This window comes from Polyodon spathula, chromosome 5, assembly GCF_017654505.1.
Source record: "Polyodon spathula isolate WHYD16114869_AA chromosome 5, ASM1765450v1, whole genome shotgun sequence".
In the NCBI taxonomy this organism is placed as follows: Eukaryota; Metazoa; Chordata; class Actinopteri; order Acipenseriformes; family Polyodontidae; genus Polyodon; species Polyodon spathula.
In genome coordinates this window covers 17,509,286-17,530,626 of record NC_054538.1, presented here as the reverse complement: position 1 = coordinate 17,530,626, position 21,341 = coordinate 17,509,286, and the positions used below count along the sequence as shown (strand labels likewise).

The 21,341-nt window shown below is 36.2% G+C and overlaps 1 protein-coding gene across 1 annotated transcript; it reads right to left on the bottom strand.

Annotated features, from left to right (window-relative positions):
• Nucleotides 1–854: 854 nt before the first annotated feature.
• On the bottom strand, nucleotides 855–19,388 carry LOC121315652 (zinc finger CCCH domain-containing protein 6-like). Its single transcript, XM_041249924.1, has 12 exons — nucleotides 18,884–19,388; nucleotides 13,771–13,954; nucleotides 13,171–13,293; nucleotides 10,632–10,866; nucleotides 8,184–8,317; nucleotides 7,878–8,006; nucleotides 7,670–7,784; nucleotides 7,209–7,318; nucleotides 6,648–6,886; nucleotides 5,277–5,797; nucleotides 4,883–5,107; nucleotides 855–4,690 (listed from the first exon to the last, which is right to left on the bottom strand). The coding sequence occupies exons 1-12, from the start codon at nucleotides 18,967–18,969 to the stop codon at nucleotides 3,264–3,266; spliced, it is 3,528 nt and encodes a 1,175-aa protein (XP_041105858.1). The 5' UTR covers nucleotides 18,970–19,388; the 3' UTR covers nucleotides 855–3,263.
• Between the last annotated feature and the right edge of the window lie 1,953 nt (nucleotides 19,389–21,341).

The window sequence follows — 21,341 nt, the reverse complement described above, 5'->3', positions numbered from 1 at the left end:
AGTTCATTTGATCTGTAAAGTGTGTGTCACCAGGCATTTCACATTTCTGGTTTGGGAACCTCTGGCACATAGGATACGACCCATTTACAAAAGCGAAGAGGTGTCAACATTAATCTGTGTTTTTTATTACCTAGCTTGAAATGAAAAATGCAACATCAGTTTTTGTATTATCAGTAGATGAAAGACAGTCATATCTGATATTAATTTGTAATATTAATATTTTTCATGCCCTTTGTAAAGCTAGTTTATTTTAAAGAATGTGCTGATAAAATTTATAACATAGTTACACACCAATTTGGAAATAATTTTAGATTTCAAATAAATTTACTTGCAACAAGTTGATGACAAGTGCAGCATTTATATTACAAAAAAGCAATAAACACTGTGCCTCAATCACAGTGTAAGAGTGGCGTTCACGGGTAGCAAAATATACACAAAGTTCCTCCAAGAATGGATGGGGGAAAAAAAAACAATTATTTGTATTTTGTTTCCTCAATTGTTCCTGTAACATTCTTCATGGTCATGTGTAGTAAATGCTTGGTTGCAAATCAACTTGCATGTTACTGTTTAACACGATTACTGGTATGTTACACAGTAGTCTCGGGTTAAGAGAACACCCCTCAGGAAGCAAGTGAAGTGTTCTTTAAGACGGTTGACCACCAGACACAATATGAGTCAATAAATAAATAAATATGTATTACTTGTCATGACGCACATGCATCAACATATGAAATTAATGGAACAAGCAAAAGAAAAGATAATAGGCAAGTGTATGTCATTAAATTAGAATAAAAAAGTAACAGACAAACTAACATTAAAAAACTAGCTGTTAAACTAAATTAAAACAGCACCCCTACACATGGTAAAAAATGCAGCTGCAGCTCTCGATTAATTATGAATACCTATACAGGAGCAATACTCAAGACATTATTATTTAACAAAATGGTGAAGCAACTCACCAGGACGGAAAACACCAGATTGCTCAGGTTTTGATTCAGGTTTTTTTCAGGAGCTTGAATAATTTCCAAATTTTTTATAGCAAGAGAAACAGCAGTGCATTTTGCTGTTTGTTTACATGCCATTTTATAGCGAAGAGATACACTCTTGGAAATCAGAATACAAACAAGGCATTAATATGACGACGGTTCTGGAAATAATTAATAAACCAATCAGTGTGCCTCAAGACACTCTCGCAATGACAAGCCCCATTTGAAAATATTTAATAAAAGTTTGATAATGACAAGTTTTCAGGTTGCAAAACAGTACTGTATCAGTTGTGAAGTAATTGCCAGCAGTGCCAAAAGGGTGTTATTTTAAGCAAAATTCCTGTTCCTTTAGCCGGAGCATTTACAATGGGAAAAATCTGTTTCGCCACAAGGGTGTTCTCTTGGCGAAATGTTCTCTTAGGAGGTGTTCCTATACGTGGAGACTACTGTATATGGCAGCATGCCTACATATTTACTAAATACCTTACAGTTATATAAAAGTGGCAGTTCACATTTTTAGATTACTGTTTTTAACAAAAACAGGATTATTTAAAAACATAATACTTCATTAGAATACATTTATCTTTGATACAGTTACTGACAAAATAAATTTTACTGGATCCATCACATACACTATACATCTATGTGAATTTACACATATAGGGCTCTTGAGTTTTCTTTTGTATCTTGACTTTTGACAGGTTATTGTGACTTCGTAGACCTACTCGCGATGTATTAAAGTAAATTCGTATGCAAATGTACGAATCTCATTACAATATCGAAGGTTCGCGCTTACCCTTGCTGTATTATCATTTTTAACTGATTGACGACTTCGGTTTGTGCCTGTTATTCTACGCATTCCTCTCACTGGCGCAGATTCAACCAGCTGTTCACATGTGAAACCTGTTTAAACTGACTTTTAGTTACTTTAAAATGCACCACCATAAAATATACGAACAAAAATATATTTATTAATAGTCTATATTAAATAACTATAAATACATTGTGTTTTGCTTTCTATTATATTTTAAGGAGCTTTATTTTAAACTTCACATTAATAACGGAAGAGAAACACGGAAACAAATCATTGCGTTGAGTTATTTAATTAAACACAAACTGAAATCTTTTCTTCTCAGTAATTAATTATGTAGTGCATAGACAACTGAAATAAGACGAAAAGTATTTACTTGCGTAACCTACTCTATGTACTCTATGTCCACTTTTTCCTTTACACAACTAAAATATACATAGACAAAGGTTTTCTGTGATATTCTTAAATTAAAGTACTGAAAAGCATAGTTAGGGTACAGACGAGTACAAACATGGTAAACTGGAGAAAAACACTGTGCACATTTTCCATGGTAAACTTCCATATATAGAAACAAGCTTAGTTTTCTTTATGATTTCTGTTTTTGGGGATCCTTTCTTTTTTTGGTTTGTTATTGCTGTGCCCAGGGTCTGCGCTACATTCAACACATCACATTCCGTTTGTCCTGTTTGTTTTTTCTGCTGCTTTCTTTTTTGTAAGAAGGTCATGGCATTTTTTTTTTTTATGTCAAGTGTCTGTCGCTTACAGTGTCCCAGTGAATTAATTTTTTTAGTTATATTTCGTTTCTTAATGTTTTTTTGGCCCTGCGAAGTGTTAAATAATATTTTTTATTTTTTTCCATTTCACTAACTAACCGGACAATTTCGTCTTTGTGGAAATTTATTTTCCTTTTCTTTTTGGCTGGTGCCATAATTGCATCAAGGTTGGAGTCTGCAGAAGCCATAGTTCCATCCTACTATATTTGCTACTACTTCTTTCTGTTCACTATACCACTCATTTATCTTTGCCAGAAGGAAGTTCTGAATCTTGACTTCTGCCGTTGCAAATCTATTATAATGAGATGCAAATTCCGATCTCTATGTTTAATGAGCAGTAATTTATGCTGTTTATAAACTTGCGGTGATGTTACGGTAGTTGTTCATGAAATAGTGCTGTTTAGTACATCGATCACAAAAATTCTACAAAGAACGGAGGCCACAAATTCACAGTATTTACGAACATGTAAGTAATATTAGTACATAGACTCCTTAGACTATTCATGTAGATTTAAAATAAAAGTTTTCTGTGCAGCTCTAGAGCTAGAGACATACAGTATCAAACAGATAAAGTCAAAACTACAGTGTGTAATATTAGCAACAAGTGTTTTCCAAAAACAATAAATAAATCTCATGGGAGCCGAAAGTTACACAGTTTGATGTACTGTATTTACACTTTTTTTAGAGTGCTTATTAACAAAAAGGAGACGCTGTCGGGTCGAAAGTCTTGAACATGTCTTTCAGAGGTTTGTCATCTGGCTGTCCATTCGAATCACTTTCCTGCAGCTGACTTGCTTGTCCAGTTTGCCTAGTTTGTCTCGGGTCAGTGTATGGAGGTCGTATTAACCCAGCTAAAGCTGCGATGGGCAGATTGTGTACAGCGGAAGCAGAAGGAGAGTTTGCTGCCCTTGGTGTTGTTCGATGCTTGTTATAACTATTATATTTATCTGCAGGAGCATCCAAAGAACAGTCCACACTCAAGCTTTCTGGAGCCGATACCACATTGGACACTGCTAATGACTGTACATATTCTTCTTTACTGGGATGTTTCATTGTGGTTAATTTTTTAGGATGCTCTTCCTCTTCCTTTGAAGACAACTGATTTTGGTTTCGAGGGTCATACAAGCTGATTCCACCGAGCAGCGTATTTGGGCTCTCAAGTCCCCCACCAGTGGATGACAATTTAGGAGCATATAGGGGTAGTTTATTCTGTTCTAAATTAGCAGGAGCAGTCGCTGAACTCTGCAATGATACAACATTTCCCCTAGAAATGCATGGATCAGTTGATCCAAGATGAGAATCCTTTGTGGCACAATGCTGCAAGTCCATGCTAGAGGATCTGTGCAGCCTAGGATCAACTGCCTTGTGGAGTCGAGGATCCATTGGTTTATCAGGAGAAGCCTTTGCGTCTGGGGGTTTGTTTATATGCCCATAAACTTTAGTTTTTATATCCTTTGCCCTACGGGGGTCTAAGGCCATGACATTTTGATTACTGTCATTTAAAACATCGTGGCATTTGTTCAGCCTTGCTTCAGCAATAAGTGGAGGAAGAGGCAAGTTGATTGAGTGTTCTTGTTTGGGTAAGGGAAGAGGTATTAGATCTTCAGGGGCCCATACAACATGCTTTGCAAACACTGGTTTAGAAAAGATAATGTCCACTTTTATGTGACTGAACTGTTTTAGCTGGCATCTAGGATCTCTCAGAGCAACACCAGGCACGGGTTCCAGAGGAATATTTGCAGCCTTTTCTCTAAGTTCTCTTTCACCATCTTCATCATCTTCTCCTACTGGCTGCTTGATGTGAGAGTGAGAGTGATTTCTTGGACTGCCTTGAGGCTTTATCTTTCTAGGGTCTCGGATAAGCCTTGGATCGGAGGAGACAGAGTCTGTGGACTTTCTCATCTCTCTTGAAGCACTGTGCCTTGGGTCACACTTCATCCGTGGATCAGAGGGTGCATTCTTTTCCTTCTGAAGTCGTGGGTCACAAATACTCTGCTGTGTTGTCACTGACTGTTGCTGATTTTTCAGAATATCACTTTGTTTTTTAAGTGTTTTAAGGATAGCTGTCACACTACTGCCATCTTCCTCATCATCACTGGAATACCAATTCACTGTTTCATCTGAAAGAAACAAAAACGTATAGATAAGTAACATTATTATGGCTGATTGTACTAAAATTTCATTGAATACATATTAAATATGTAAGTAATTTTATCACAGTGCTTTATCAAACAATGGCTCTATTCAGTTGTCCAAATGGATAATATTCTCTGTACCACAGAATTTATGGGACAGTGTGTTAGTTTACTTACCTTTTTCTTTTCTGACCATTTCCTGAGCTCGGTTTTCCTTTTTATGGTGCTCATCCCCGTGCTGTTTTTGACTTAGTCTGAGGAACAGAGCTTTTTGCATGGCAGGAAGGAAGTCCGGGACATGAACTGTAGGTTTCTGGCTGCTGCTGCTGTCTGATTCAGTACCACTCTGTTGAGAGTCTTGCATTGAGCTGTAAGCCAGTTTGTCCATGGTAAGTGCTTCCTCTGTGTAAAAAAGATTCAGTAAAATTTAGTATTAGCTTTTTATCTGTGAAATTTACATGATGCACATTTGTGTCCTGTTGTGTCCAAATGACATTCAATTGGTGGCTACGTATGGACAATCAACCCAAAAATCCTATAACATTTGATTTGATTTTTAAGACATGCTTACCTTCTGTGAATTCTGTAGGTTCCAAACTGTGTACAGCTTGATTTGAATAATAGTTGTTAAAGAAATCTGCAGGATTTTGTATTGCTTGATAGGTAATGTTCTGTTGCATCTGTTGGTCTGCTGGCATCTGCTGATAGGCCTGACCTGGTGCTGGGAGCAAGGTTTGTTGGGGATTTTCTCTCAGTCTGTTTCCTTGGGCATTCCCTTGAAATCCAGAGAATACTGGTTGAACTAAAGGTGCACCTGTTGACTGTGAATGCATTGGTGGAAGATTATGTGGCCCTGGAAAACCACACGGCATGGGTTGACCAGGTGGAATTTGAGGCATTGGTGGACAATATACTCCTGGTGGACCACTGTGATGGGGCTGCCTAAAAGACCCTGGAGATCCTGGAGGGACTGGAGGTCCATTGGGTCCAGGTGGCATATCATCTTGTCCTCCACCAAACATCTGCTCAGGAGGTGGAGCATTTCCATGGAACTGTGGGCCTGGTGGTGATGAACTGTTGTAAAAGTTGGGCCTAAAGGAATACATTTGGTTATATAATTATATATAGATAATATATATATATATATATATATATATATCATGTTAGACATCAAGACAATATCAGACAGTAGACATTATCCTCTGTTTGATTTGCAGTAATGAACTACTTTTGCTCAATTCCCATGCTCTTGTCTATGAAGTGCCATGAATCCCTTTCACACTGGCATGCTATACCCAGGTCAGAACCTACCCAGGGTCAGGACCCGGTATCATGCAGGTCGGCTACGCGATAGACGCTTCAATCCAAGCTTGTCTGGGTTGAACAGTCTGCCCAAATGTTGATTAGATCAAATGTTTCTTCATTCATGCTGCAATCTGGCTCATGGTATTTCTCAAGCAACATAAATATGGCTAAACAGAATAAACAAAAACGTTCCTTGTGGAAGTGAAATCTTCACACAGGTGTGGCTGTTTGTTATTTCATCGGCTTATAAATGGCAGTCATGCATTCTGTTTCGCTCAGCCCTGGTCAAAGCGCGTCAACCCACATCCTCAGGTGGGTCGCTGGGTCCCGGGTTAATCCGGATACGACCCAGGTATGTGGTTTCACCCTATGCAGGATTATGACCTGGGTAGCCAGAACCCAGACCCAGAAGAACCACTGTGAAAGAGGCTATGAACTCTGTAGTATGTAAGACCTAAAAAACATCGAATTTGAAGGACTTGCAGTATCTCCAGTGGCTGCATTAATATCTGCAGCTCACTGAACCTACTGGCAGATTGTTTTCTAGAATATTTTTAAACTAGATTAAATGCTGTGACCTTTTGTCCCAGAACAAGTGATCAACACAATAAATGGCCAACCTCGTTAGCAAAAATACCTGAGTCCTATTTTTTGTGCCAAATCCACAGTCGGCTTTACGACAATTTCAAACAGTGAAGGGATTTTCTTCTGCACCCCTTGACAAGGACTGCCTTCCTGTGGACAACCAACCGGCCCAGGGGTTGGCAGAAGTCCCACTCCTGGGGGTGGTTTTGGAAGGGGAACTATTCCCTGCTTCCGCAGGTCTTCGAGCTCCATTTTATCTTCATTCATTGTTTCTTCCTCAGTATTTAAAACCTACAATGCAGGAAAAACAAGGAACTTGTTGACAAAGGTGTTACAAAGGCAGTGGTTCACAAAGCATAAAGTTATGTGAACATACATAGGCATGAATAGCACATGCTATCTATTTTTTACATTGACTGGATTGTAAATGTATTACAGAACTAATACCCAGAATCCTCAAATATAAAATTTGTTTTCTTAAACAAACAACTATATTTTGACAATACATTCATTATATTTGACCTAGACTTGAATCTGACTATTTGTGTTACATTTGATGATTAGGCTTTTTCATGTTTTTTGGCCTGAATGATATAAGTGCTGGCTAACTTACCTTTTCCAGGAGCTCTCTTGTAACATCTGTAAGGGGTTCATGGGAAAACTTGCAGTTATCCCCTTGGTAGCATTTTGCCCCTGTGTGAAAGAACTTGCATGGATATTCATGTAAATATGCAGGTTAAGGAAAGTAAGAATTATTTCATAGTGTCCACACTATTATAAAATACAAAGGTTATAAAAATGATTTGTTGTTCTGACATACTAACAGTACCAAGTCTGATTTTAGAGGATTTCAACACTGTGGGGCTTGCCTAGGGTATCCTTCCAAAATATGACACAGATTTACCTAACAGACAGACAGATATTCACTGTTACCATATGCATAAACTAACTAGGAAACTGAGTACTAGCCTTGCAGGTAAGTATCTGTTAAATGCCCTGGGATTAAATCCACATAAAATTTGTGTATTCATTTTCTCACAGAAACCCTATATTGAAAAGTGATTCAAAGGATATTGTGCATATAAATGCAGTTCTCCCCTTTACTACAGAAACCTTGAATGTAGAACTTGCACATCTCCTTCTTTTTCTCAGGTACAACTAGATCATGTTCAAATTTACACTGGTCCCCCTGCAAGAAACAATGGAAAACTTAACTTCAGCATATTGCTCAGATTTGATTTCTGTTTATGAAATTGAATTACTTACATAAAATAAAATATACCTTAATACAGCGACCCTCCAGAAAATACTTGCAAATATATCTTCCATTGTGTTGAACCGTATGTTGGTTAATGAACTCTTGGCTCATAATTGGGCGCTTTTTCTGGGCATTTACTGGGTTTTTTCCATCCTGTGTAAATAAAGAGTTACCACACTAAGATTTGTTTTGTAGCTAAAATTGTATTTCATACTTAAGACCACAGACCTAAGCATCTTTTTCACAAAAGTCTGAGAATTCTGATTACAGTTGTAAAAAAAATAGTACATATACCTAAAAAAATAGAACATAACATTATAATTTCCTCACCTCTTCAAAACCATCTTGGCCTTGATCTGCACCTCTCCCTCGCCCCCTCCCCCAGTTTTTTCCTTTTTGTTTCTTGTTTTTCTGCATGCCACGTCCACGACCCACACCTCGACCTTTCCCCTTCTGTCTAGCACCTGAAATGTTCAAACGTGAAATTGTAATTGTAAATACACAATTCACACACTATCTGAAATACTGAAAGTATTTAAAAAAAAAAAAACTCATGTATTATGATATTTACAGAGCATAGGAAAAAAAAAACTACAAACATCCCCTGAGCCATGTGGCAGAACACCAGGAATTCAAGCCAATCAAAGAACACAGCTGTTTATCATGAAGTAACAGTAACTCAGATTATACTGTCTCAAAAAATGGCAGCCATATTATGTCAGAGGTCAATCTAACGCAACAATATAGCACATCAATCAATCAATCCAAACTTTATTTTTATAGCACCTTTCATTCAAAAAGTATGTCAAAGCGTTGTATAGGACAAAACAGAAGAAAATCCAAAAACTGTGTTTCTCTTTAATCTATATACAAATGTATTTATTACATCTCTGTAAAACCTGATGATCTAAATAAACACATTTGTAAAGAGATTAAAGAGAAACAGTTTAAAAAAAGCTAATCTAAAAAAGTAATTTTTCAATTTTGACTTAACGTCATTAACTGGTGTAGCACTTCTGGGAGCACAGTGGCACAGAAGGCCTGCATCAGCTGAACTTAAATCACGAGAAGGTATATATGTGACTAGAAGTTTCTGTATAAAACCCTTTAATTACTTTATAAGTCAGAAGGAACATTTTAAAATCAATTTTAAACTTCACTGGGAGCCAGTGCAGTGAAGCCAGCACAGGAGTTATACGGTCTCTTTTTCTTCGTTCTGCTTTCTGTATAAGATGCAGATGATTTATGGTGTGGTTCGAAAGCCCAGAGAATACAGCATTGCAATAATCAAGTCGGGAAGACACAAAAGCATTAATTAGTTTATCAGCATTAGACAAAGAGAAATGACCTAATTTTAGCAATGTTTCGCAAATGGTAAAAGGACACTCTGGTGACATTGCAATTTGCGAATATGCAACTCAAAAGATAAATCAGAGTCAAGTAAGACCCCTAGATTTTTCACTTCCGTTTTTATGTTTGTGGTCAAATTTCCCAGATCAATTTTTAGAGATTGTGTTGCTTCTAGGTGCAGCTGAGAACCTAATAACAGAACAGTCTTATCAGAGCACTTTGTTACCCTCAAGAAATGAATTCAGCTGGTTTGCTACTATTTTTTTTAGAACCTTAGCTAGAAATGGCAGGTTTGAAATAGATCTATAATTGTTTAAAGCAGTAATCTCTGGCTACACAGAGAATTCTTCTTAAGCAAAGGTTAAACCACAGCTATTTTTAAGGCAGAGGGAACTACTCCTTATGTCAGTGAACTGTTTATTATAACCAAGATCAGTTCACTCAAATCACTGAAAACTGCTTTTAGAACTTTGGTTGGAATTGGATCCAACAAGCAAGTGGAAGAATGAATTTGCAATACCAATTTATTGATATCTTGTACTGTAATCTGAGAGAAAGATTCCACAGCAAAACTAGTCTGATTGCACTGCATGTTCTGCTTTGTACGGTGAAACTGCAGTTTGCATGTTATCTAATGCATAATGTACAGGAATTTAGAACGTGTTAAAACAAAACTGGTGCTTGAATTAATTATACAATCAACTTGAAAACCAATAAGAATGAAATGGAACTAAACATATTAGTTTTGAGAGTGCAATATGTTTGATTGGAAGTCCTTTTTGCATTTCATTTTACCAGTCCAAATTTTGTGATTTTTAAATAAATGTTGTATGCAAATGGTAAGAGAATCATGGTCAGCCTGGTTGTGCTCTGTTTAATTGATTCAGGAGGGAGGTCATTTGGGCTAAATTGTATCCCTGGTGTCCTGAGGTGTGTATTGAGTGCTGCTACCTGCAGGGGGGCAGGAGCTTTACAATGACCTTCCTCTGTACAACAGAGGGTTTGGTGGTGATTGGCTGGTCATGTAGGCAAAAAGCTTAATCAATTAAATGGGCCTTCAGGTAAGGGGGAGCTGGTGGTGCTGTGCTTGGCTGCTGAGGGCCATTCCAGCTATAAGCTAAGGATCACACAAAAAGCAAAACTTTGATCACTGTACTTGCTTGGAAAGTGTAAAAGCACATCAATTATTTTCTGTTTTGTATTTGTAATTAATTTAGAAGAATTTGTAGATTTTATTTTTCATTTTAAGATTATGGACTTTTTTGTGTTGCTCAGTGGCAAAAATTAAATCCATTTTGATTCCATGTTGTAACACAATAAAATGTGGAAAAGTCCAAGGGGGGTGAATACTTTTGAGAGCCACTGTACATCAACAGAATGTTAATTTATTAACAGACAATGGTAACTTGTTTTTTTTTATGATCTTACCTTTTTCTACACCCTTCATGTTTTGCTTTTTTATCTGTCCCATTGGTGGCACTTTGTCAGGTCCAGACGCTGTGGTTTCTTTAGCATGTCTGTACTGGTTCAGCTCATCACCAAAATCATCATCCTCTCCATAATCATATTTCTCTTCACTGTAGTCGCTGAATGTATCAAACTCGTTATTTTTATTGTGTGCTGGCTTTTGAGACTTCATGTAATCTCCACTGGACTGGCCATGCTGAAAATATTCAAAAACATGTATTTTTAATTGGGATTTTTAGGTAGCTTGGCTTGCATGTTAGGGCATAAGAAAACAGAGGTCAAGCTTAATGAACAGTTCAGCATCTAATTACAGTTCATCAGGACATTCTCAGGTTATACAGTACTTAACCAGTGATATTTCTTATAATTAGGAGAAGTATCTATGGGTTACGTGATGGCTGTGGAAGGCCAAACAATTAATAGTGCCAACTGCCAAGGTGATGATACATTTTATACAGTGAATTAAGAACTGAGTCCAAAAATTAAAAACAGGTAAAGCAGATATTTTTTGTTTGCTTGACTATACACATAGTGGAAAAGCACAGCTGACTGTCTATTGTAGCCCTTCAGACCATCTAACATGTTTAAACTAGAGTTTTAGGGGTTGGTGTACTAAAGTGTAAACCAGTCGGAAGAGTAGTGTGAAATGTACAGTACTAAACAAACACAACACTGTTACCATCATTTTAACAAACGCTTTGTAGCCGCAGTTCTTACTTGTGTTTAACCGCTGCGGACCTGACATGCAAATCGGTCGTCCGACCTGGGTATAGGGGCGATAGACTAATCGAACCGTCTAGTAGCTGGTTCCCTCCGAAGTTTCCCCATGCTCACATATTACATTTTACTTGCACGTGAAGTGCTGTGCAATCCTCGTGCCGAAATACAAATATACATTTTAAACACTTGTGTTACACAAACATGTATTTATATTGGGATTTGTACCAATGACTATACACCAACAGAAAACACACAACATATAACAGCAAATACACACAGGGGCGGGCACTTCGTCACAGCCACTAACCCCTCCAGCTCATTCTGAGCATCTGTATAGGACCATGATCTATTGTGTGTGTTAACTGTCTAGGTTTCTAAGTAGACCAAGTTAAAAAGCAGATATTTTTTGTTTGCTTGACTATACACATAGTGGAAAAGCACAGCTGAATTGTAGCCCTTCAGAAAACATGTTTAAACTAGAGTTTTAGGGGTTGGTGTACTAAAATAAACCAGTCGGAAGAGTAGTGTGAAATGTACAGTACTAAACAAACACAACACTGTTACCATCATTTTAACAAACGCTTTGTAGCAGCAGTTCTTACTTGTGTTTAACCGCTGCGGACCTGACATGCAAATCGGTCGTCCGACCTGGGTATAGGGGCGATAGACTAATCGAACCGTCTAGTAGCTGGTTCCCTCCGAAGTTTCCCATGATTTATTTTGTGTTACCAGTAGGCTAATAGGGGTAAGCCATCATTTTTGAGTAGCTTCAGAAATCGACCAAATCTGATGGTATTATTCCCCGTGCTTACATTTTACTTGCACGTGAAGTGCTGTGCAATCCTCGTGCCTAAATACAAATATAATTTTAAACACTTGTGTTACACAGACCCATTTATATCCCGTTTACCAATGACTATACACCAACATTAACACACAACATATGTAACCCCTCCAGCTCATTCTGAGCTATATATTGTGTGTTAATTGTCTACTGTACAAGTTAAAAATAATATAATTAAAATAAAATAAAAAACCCTAAAATCATTTAATGTAGCATGATGTATTTTGTGCCTAGGCTAAAACAAAGTGCGCTAGGTATTAATTTGGTTTTACTACTGTACTGTATACTGTATATTTAAAATACAGATCGAGAACTTTAATAATGTAATGTGTAGCCTACCCAAAACACATGTCAATGATTTATATTTAAAATACATCGAGGGCTGCCGGTTTAGCGAGAGGCTGCTGTATGATTATGAAAAGCTTTTTTGGGGGTGAAGGTTGAAGTCCCACTATATATAATGAAAGGCAGTTTAATATATAGTATATTGCGGCTCTCTTCATTAACATATTGTTTCTTAGTACATACGACAAAATATGCACTTTCTGAATTGTCATAACGAAAATGCAAACTGCGGTACATCTACCCTTTTGTCTTAAACTGAGCAATGCCTTCACTGGGTTCTCTTCTCTAAACACCGCCACCAAACAAAGGGTTTTCTCTCCCTTTTTAGACAGGTGGACATTTTCCAATCAGCACTCAGTTACCTAATTAGGTAATGGCCACACCAGTTATTGTTGGCAGGGATAGATTTAATCCCATCCCTGCCCCAACATAGATATTGTGTGCTAAGAAAAATTATGATTCAGATTAGTTCTTGTCCAATAAATGACACCCATTTTTAAAAAAAAAAAAAATATTTCTTCACCTGTAATCTAAAACAATTTTGTAAACAGGTTTACATGATGAGTAGATTTTTATAAAGGCTCTATTTACCTGTGTGGATGGAGTGTCGTAATCTCTAAATGCTGGACAGAGTTTTTTACGCTGTTGTTCAGAGTATTCAAAATCAGATTCATAGCTGTAGTCTGAACTATCACCACTTGAGGGGGAATGATGCTGGGGAACAAAGAAACTAACACTGAATCAACATTTCAATAACAAACTTAAATTCTACAGAATAAGAAACACTGCATGTAAAGTTTTTTTTTTTACCCCTCTCTGCTGTAATTTAAGTTTTGCCTTCCCTAATATCTACTGCTTCTACGCCACATTAATGTCGATATAGAGGTTTCAATGGCATTTGGCAGTTGGCAGCTGCCAGGCAATGATGATTAAAAAAAAGATGCCATTTTGTGACGGAACACTGGAAAAATAAAGGAGATTGTTCTGACAGGCAACCAAGAACAAACACTGACTGAAATTACAGTGCATTAAAAATGGCTACATTAAAATAAATGTCACTATTCGTCTTAAGTGAAGTAAAGAACATTTCATTGCTTTAACTTGATAATAAAACCTAATTAATGCAGAGACCTACTTGTAGTTAAAATAATTAATTTCTGAAACTCATTCAGTAATGCAGCAGTGACTCACTTTGTGCCTGTCCCGTCTCCTTTTCTTGGCTTTTCTCTTGCCCCTATCTTTTCTGTGTTTCTTTATAGACTTTCTGTGAGGCTTCTCATCTTTGTCTTTATCTTCTTCTTTCAATTCTTTCCCCTCATCTTCAATTCCAATCCCTTCATCATCTATTTCTCCATCTTCAAGCTCACAGTCTTCCCTGTCATGAAAATAGACCACAAATAGATTTAAAATGCTTATGGGCATTGACTTTACTTTTATTAGTGTTACCCCTTTAAAAAGAGATCATTTGGTTTTTTTTTTATGTTTAACTACGATCAAATACATTGTCTCTATTACAATATTTTCTATAAAGTCAGGCCAGTCAAGTCCTTGATAGTAAATAATAAAAGTTTTTAAATTAGAATTTAAAAAATGACTAATTAATGCAGCTAAGAAATCAGATAAACAACACACCATAACAACTATTACCACATTACAGTTTAATAAGCAAGGTTTGGCAGGTATAACAATTCAAAGTAACATGAACTACTTGTACCCATAATATGTGACAAAAACTACACAATTTCATTCATCTTATTCTCTATCCTTTATAAAATAAAAAAAATAAAACTTTGATGGAAGCGCCTCCAGCATACAGGGGCGTCCATCATATGTAGAATATACTTGGTACAATATAAATTGAAAGAGGAAATTGATAGTGTCTTGCTTTTATTAAAAATGCAGTTTATGGATCAAACTAAGTTAGGGTGTGTTAGATGATTTGCATGGTGTTACATAAAACTTGGGAAACTGAAAATAAATTAAGAAGAAAGCCTAAATGAACTCCAAAGTAAACTTGGCCATCCCCCCCTCGAACAATATATACCTTGTGAGATCTCATTAGAGTGCTTTAATACAAAAAACATTATTGCTACAGCATTCAGATGACCTTAATCAACTGCTGTCAACAACACATGTAGAAAACAAGATTGCAGTGAAAAAGCTGTTTAAATCACCTGTTGTATGAATCATATAGGTTTGGTGAATAGTGTATAAATGGGTAATTGATTGAAACAGGGTTGCATGGAACACTATATAAGATTTTCCTGCAAAATACTGCTGAAAAGAAAGCAGTACAGTAAGTTGTTTAAAATGTACTGCTACAGATTATTGACTGGCTTGTAAACTGTATTGTGAATTGTCTAATTAGAGTAAACAAGATTTCCAGACTAATTACCAGATCTCGCAAATCAGTTCAAATCCAAAGGCCCCAATTTGCTAGCAACATCATTAGACTAATCACGGTTCTTTATTCTATGCAGGAATGCATGTTGTAAATGGTTAATAAAATGAATCTTGCTGTAATTAACATAGTAATCCAGAAGGTGAAAAGGTAGATGAAGATAATTGTCTTTACTAAGGTAATTTGTTATCTACATTAAAAAATAAAAAGTGGAATAACTTCATGTAACAAATCCTTTCACCAAATATCACTTTAAGCCAACCACTTCCCATCTGTAGCCAACCATGTGTCAGTACAACCAAATAGCAAGTCCCCATGTACATTCACACCACTCTGCGTCTATTTGCATGCAAAGATGAATCAAACAGATGAGCAGTTCAAGTTGAAAGTGTGGCAGCACATTGTTCAACATAGTAGACAGTTTGTGGTTATTGTATTTATTTCATTTAAAATAAAAAAAAACAGACGCACTGAGGAACATTTCCCTGGGAATCTTTGATGGCAGGCAGCACCAAATTGTTCACAAATAACATGTTGTCATATACTCCACATAACCTACTGCAAAATATCAATGGTTTCATTATTAGGAGAGCTACTGCAGGTCAGACAAATCTGTCAATCAATTACCTGAACAGAAAAAAATAAAATTGCTCTGGGTAAGCCGCCAAGAACCCCTCTATTGCCACCTACTAGGAATTATAGCAATTAGAAGTTTAACAAGCCGGTAGTTTATTTCATTATATCAAACTCACATAATATAGGCTAGCTTACGAGTGTTGTTAATGATATTGTTCGTTGGAATCCAGGACTGGACAAGACTAGAACAGTGCATGATCATTACTGATGGCTCTGCAGTACACTTTTAAACAATTATAAACAATTTAAAAATTATGCATACATTGTTGAGATAGCGCATACCAAAGAAATGATTACTCTGATTTCCTTCTGGAGGATGTCATTCAAGAATTCGACTTGGGCAACAAAGTGTTGGCATACTGCCGTTCATTTAAGGGACATAATAATTTAATGGGCATTTAAGAACTGGACAACTTCACAAAGCAATTTTTAACACTCGAGGAAACCACTTTGGTACCTTGCTATCCACATTTAATACGTAGAGCTGACAAGAGGGATTGAAAATGAATCCCTGAAGGGACAACACGTACTATAGTAAAAACAGATTAGCAACAGTACATGACCTAAAACAAACATAACAGGCTGTCTTTCAGCACACAGTTATAACCTGGTAACAATATAGTAGTTTACTGTGTCCCACGAGCTGCATGTAACTAAATGTCTTTAAAGATAGCACAAGTAACTTACTGTATACAAAAAAGTATAGCTATCAATCCAAAGCTCCCTTTGTCCTATTAAATGTAATTATTTTTGTGTTACTTGATCATAGTGTAATTAAACATCTGTAAAATACCTTGCTTAATTAAACATTTAATGAGGATCTCAATGTTTTAACCTGGTAATGCCATGTCTATTTATATGGAGAACAGCTGTTTACTTACTCACAAGTTCGTTTCTTGTACCAAACACAGTTAAAGATCAGTCTGAAATCACATGCTTGTATTGCACAGAAAATGTTGGCTGTTGAGGGTAGATTGTAAACACAATACAAAGGGCTACATATGATTGCATCATATAGCAGAAGCAAATTTAAATGTTTAAATGTTTAAAGAGTGAAACTACCAGGGACTTATTTTTCTCAGACTAGGGACATATCCCTAAGAGAAAGCGCCCTCTTGTGAACTGGATGTGTGTATGGCAGGGGTATCTAGTCCAATATTTATTGTGTCTTTTCTATCGTTGTGTCTCTATTACTGAGGGGGGCTGACTGAGCTTACACTGGCAATATGACTGCACTTGAAATGCACTTTCTTAATTTAAAGCAAAACAGTATTAATCTGAAAATGATTACCATTTTAATTCTGCTAATTTATTCAATTAGTCCAGAATTAACACTATCCAAAGCTATCCATCTACTTAGCTAGTTGTCAAAATAGGGGATAGGGATGTGAAGAAATGAGTTAACCTTTTTGTGCATGTGATCCTTACACCTAAAATGATTTGGGGCCAGAATTGGTAGATTACAAGAATTGATCCAGTATTGTGTGCTGGAGCAAGGGATCTCTCCCCAGGGCAAACATAGATATTTGCTAAAATACAAATAAGGGGGAGAAACTACTGACTCCACATTTATACAACTACAGTACCAGTACACATTTCAAGAAAAATAATTTGTCACAACTTTTCCAGAGCAGTACACCAAATCATGATTCAAGTCTGGAATACATAAACAGCTAATAAAACTATGACAATATCTGTATCCAACACCAAACAACAAATTATGAAAACATTTTCTTTTCAATGAGATAGAGGCAGGGCAACGTACTTCATCCTTGACTTTGCCCTATTCCACAGCTCTCCAATATAAAGACTGCCAAATACTTTTTGTATGTGTGACATGTTCCTTCCATTCAGAATTGTAACCAACACAATTCCCTGAGGATGTACCATAGTTTTATATCTTGCAGACTTCTATATCTTGTAGAAATTAGACTTTTCATCAACTATTCCTCAAGAACATAGGCCAGGTATTTTAGTATTTTATTATCATGCTTGCATTCATAATGCAACTAGCACAAAGGGGGAAATATAAAAAAAAAAGATGTGTTGGTGCAACTCAGTCGCTTGGAAAAGCTGTAATTTTTTGGTTTTAAGCATTATAGTATTAGAAAAATGTGTCTTGCAGTGATGCATGTAATGAATACATAACAAATAAATCATGGTGTTCACATTGTCTGGTTTCATAGACCCGGGAAGAGCACAGCTTTTTTGACTACCTAATGTTATCTTAGGAAAGGCAGTTCAAGACTATTGCTAATCAGGGTCAGAGAAACCAAGAACACATTAAAATAATAAACACAGTTTACTACTGGCTACTGTTCATAAAGTTGAATACGTAAAAGTATTTATTTTTTGTAATACATTGGTCATCAAAATACACTACCTGGGGTTGAAGCTAACTGTGAAACATTTAATAAAATACAGCCCTGATTGTACAATGTAATGTGTTTACTTCATGCAGCAATGGAGTTATGAACATGTGTTTCACTGAAGAATCCATATTTAATTATGAGTTCTGTAAAGAGATAATCACTAAAAAAATGTTTTTTAACGATCGTATTTTACACCAAATTAATCTATGTGTGAACTGCAAGCATTTCTGCCCAAGTATGGTACTACTAAGTCTACATATCGTAAACTGTGTAAAATAAACATATCACTGACGAATGGCACATGTCTAATGAAGGGATTTATGGAGAAACAAAAAATAAATAAATAAAAATAACGGGCTAAATGGAATGACGAAAACATTACTGAAGCACAAATGCTCACCAGACTAAATGTACAATCAGATCAGCACACTGCGTGATACCAAATTGTTTAGAAAGTAGCTCTTTGTGCGCATGGCTATTTTAGGGTGGAAAAGACGTCAAGACGTAATCTACTTTTTTTTTTTTTTTTAATGCGGCGCGTAGTTATCTGAAGTCCGTTAACACAAGGAACACTGTAATGGTTGCGTCTTTCATGTAACAAAAAAAAATATATATATATTACTGCAACTGACAATTGTGAAACAAAACGTACCATGATAATTGCCAATTTATGTAACAGATTAATCTAGCATTTACAAAAATGCATGCAAATTCCAACTAATACTACAAGGACTGGAAGGCCTGACTCCAGCATTACCAAGCTATCCTTTTTTTGATTGAACATACCGTATAATAAACCGAGACCGAAAAAATTACAAGCATTTACTCGTTTTTTAACACGAAATTATTTGATACATTAGAAGAATGGATTAGACATATAAGAATGTTACTCGACCTTTCGTCCCTCGCAAGTTCAGAGCCTGTCATGTTTTTGTCAAGAACTGGGTTTGGGGGATTGGAAAAAAGGCTTGCAAAAGCCATGATGGTTTGATGCGAAACTGCACTGTTCCCGAAACAAGAGTGAGTTGAATTCAGTCACTCAAAAGGAGACGTTGGACTGTGAGAGATGATGAAGGATTACAGTATTAGTTTGTAAAACTCACGGTTACTTTAGAGACAGTAACACAGACTTTTCCAGTCTAACAATCACTGACGTTGATGTTATAAAACTGTAACACAGTTTGATACCCCCGCTTTGTCAGTGTCCCGTCGGCTGACTTTTCTTGGTGAAATTTTGGAGACGGAGGGTGAAATAACAAGAAAAGGAATTATTTTCGGAGGTTTATATTCCTTCACATAAACATGGCGCCCACAACAACCCATTCACAAAATGTCTGCGCTTGACCAAACAACAGCGTGCGTATTCTTCCACCAAGTACCCAAATCGTACCGAATCAAACCAATTCCAGCAATTCCTTGTCTGGGCGGGATATTTCCGGAGAATGCGCGCTCATATGCTTCTTCCATTGGTTAAATGGTCTGCCGATTGAACTAAGGGGCGTGATTCATCAATCAAGGTTGGTAGAGTAGTGCAGGAAGTCCCAAGCAGAATATCGTCATGAAGGCGGAGTAATATGTAGAAATCCAAACCTACTTTATGTTATTGGAGCGGATAAAGTAGTCTATGACTGGTTAGCAATTTCAAAAGTTTTATTTTAGTTGCGTAGCAGTTCTGAATATATTAATTGCATTTTAATGCTTACAGTGCAATATTATTAAGCGTCGTTGTTGTTAATTGTTTATTTATTTGATTTCACTTTGTTACTTGAATTAGTATTTTTGTTATGAGAAAAAAGTCAGTATTTTAAATTTCGATTGTTTGGATTTTTTTAAAATTATTTTTATTATTTTTTTTTTTTTTTAGGAACATGTTACTGGTTTTAATTATTTTTTAAGTTATTTATTTTGTGTTTTTGAAAAGGACCGGTTGCAATATCGAGTTTAGGCAGTAGAGGCCAGTGAAGGAATGAGAACGACATGACTGATACACTGCATTTGGGGAATTAGAGGTTTAAATGTTACTTTTATCAATAGATGGCGCTTCATGTAACTTCATTTAATTCGGGCAGTGTAGTGTAGGGTAGGGTAGGGTAGGGTAGGGTGGGATAAGGGCCCCCGGAAGAAAATTCCATGTTTGTCATATAAACTAATTCTCCACTTTTACATTTACATGTACATTTTTCCCCTTTTTATGTACTCAATAAAGTTATATGCAACCTCAATAGCAGAGTATAAGCAGGAGTCTACTGATACCATAAATGCATAAAAAACCAAGAATAACATTTCTGAGAAAGGGGCCTCTTACCCACAGGCAGGGGCAAAAAGCCCTCATGCCACTCCAATATATGTTCACTCAAAAACACACCTCACTCAAACGTTTTAACAATTTTTAATGATCTTTTATTAACAGCATTTTAATTCAAATAACACCAACAAGCAGAGATATTTTTACATATTCCTGCATAGATGATGATGCTCTGATGGTTTTTCTTATGTACCTTCGAGGCATAGTGCTGAATTTGGAAGAAAAATAAAAAATCTAATCACTAAGTAACAATATAGCTTCTGAGTGCTACCATTGTGACATTACTGTGACTATGAATTAATAGTCTTTCATCATCCAACCGAGATGTGGGACAGTTTTAAATGCTACTTTTTTGAAAGAAAGTCAAAAGGTATAAAGATTTTAATCTTGGAGACTAAAATACCAAGATCAGTCATGGAGATGATTGGAGCTAATAATAATAATAATAATAATAATAATAATAATAATAATAATAACCTAGGCTACTTAGTATTGAACAATCTCATTTATTACAATTCTGTAACTTTAACTGTCATTTTTCATTGTACGCAGTTCTTTAGTCAAACTACAACACAAGTTAAGACTGTGCTATAGCTGCCCTTGACAAACTTACATTAGGGCCTAGCTAGATAGTCACTGTAGAATTTGGGGAGGGCTAAATAAACTTCTAGTAATACGATACAAAGTGTCATATTTTCTTAAAAAAAACAAAAAAACAGTTGTTTAGTCCACATCAAGTGGACTAAAAGGCAGACTAGAAAATCCTGCAAATCTGTACTAACTTAATCCTGATTGCAGCGTTCCAAACCGATGATCCCAGTAATTGGTTTAACTGATCGGAACAAGTTAGACAGATAATGGGAACTAACTTACAGCTATGGGCAAAAGTTTTGCATCAACATATAGAATTAACACATTTTGCTTCATAAAGTTGAATGAAACCTGCTAAATAATGTTACGTTAATATTTTAAATTACATACCATTTTTTACTAAGCCGGTACTTGGAAATAAGTCAGATAAATATATAACGAGATCACTATACAAAAA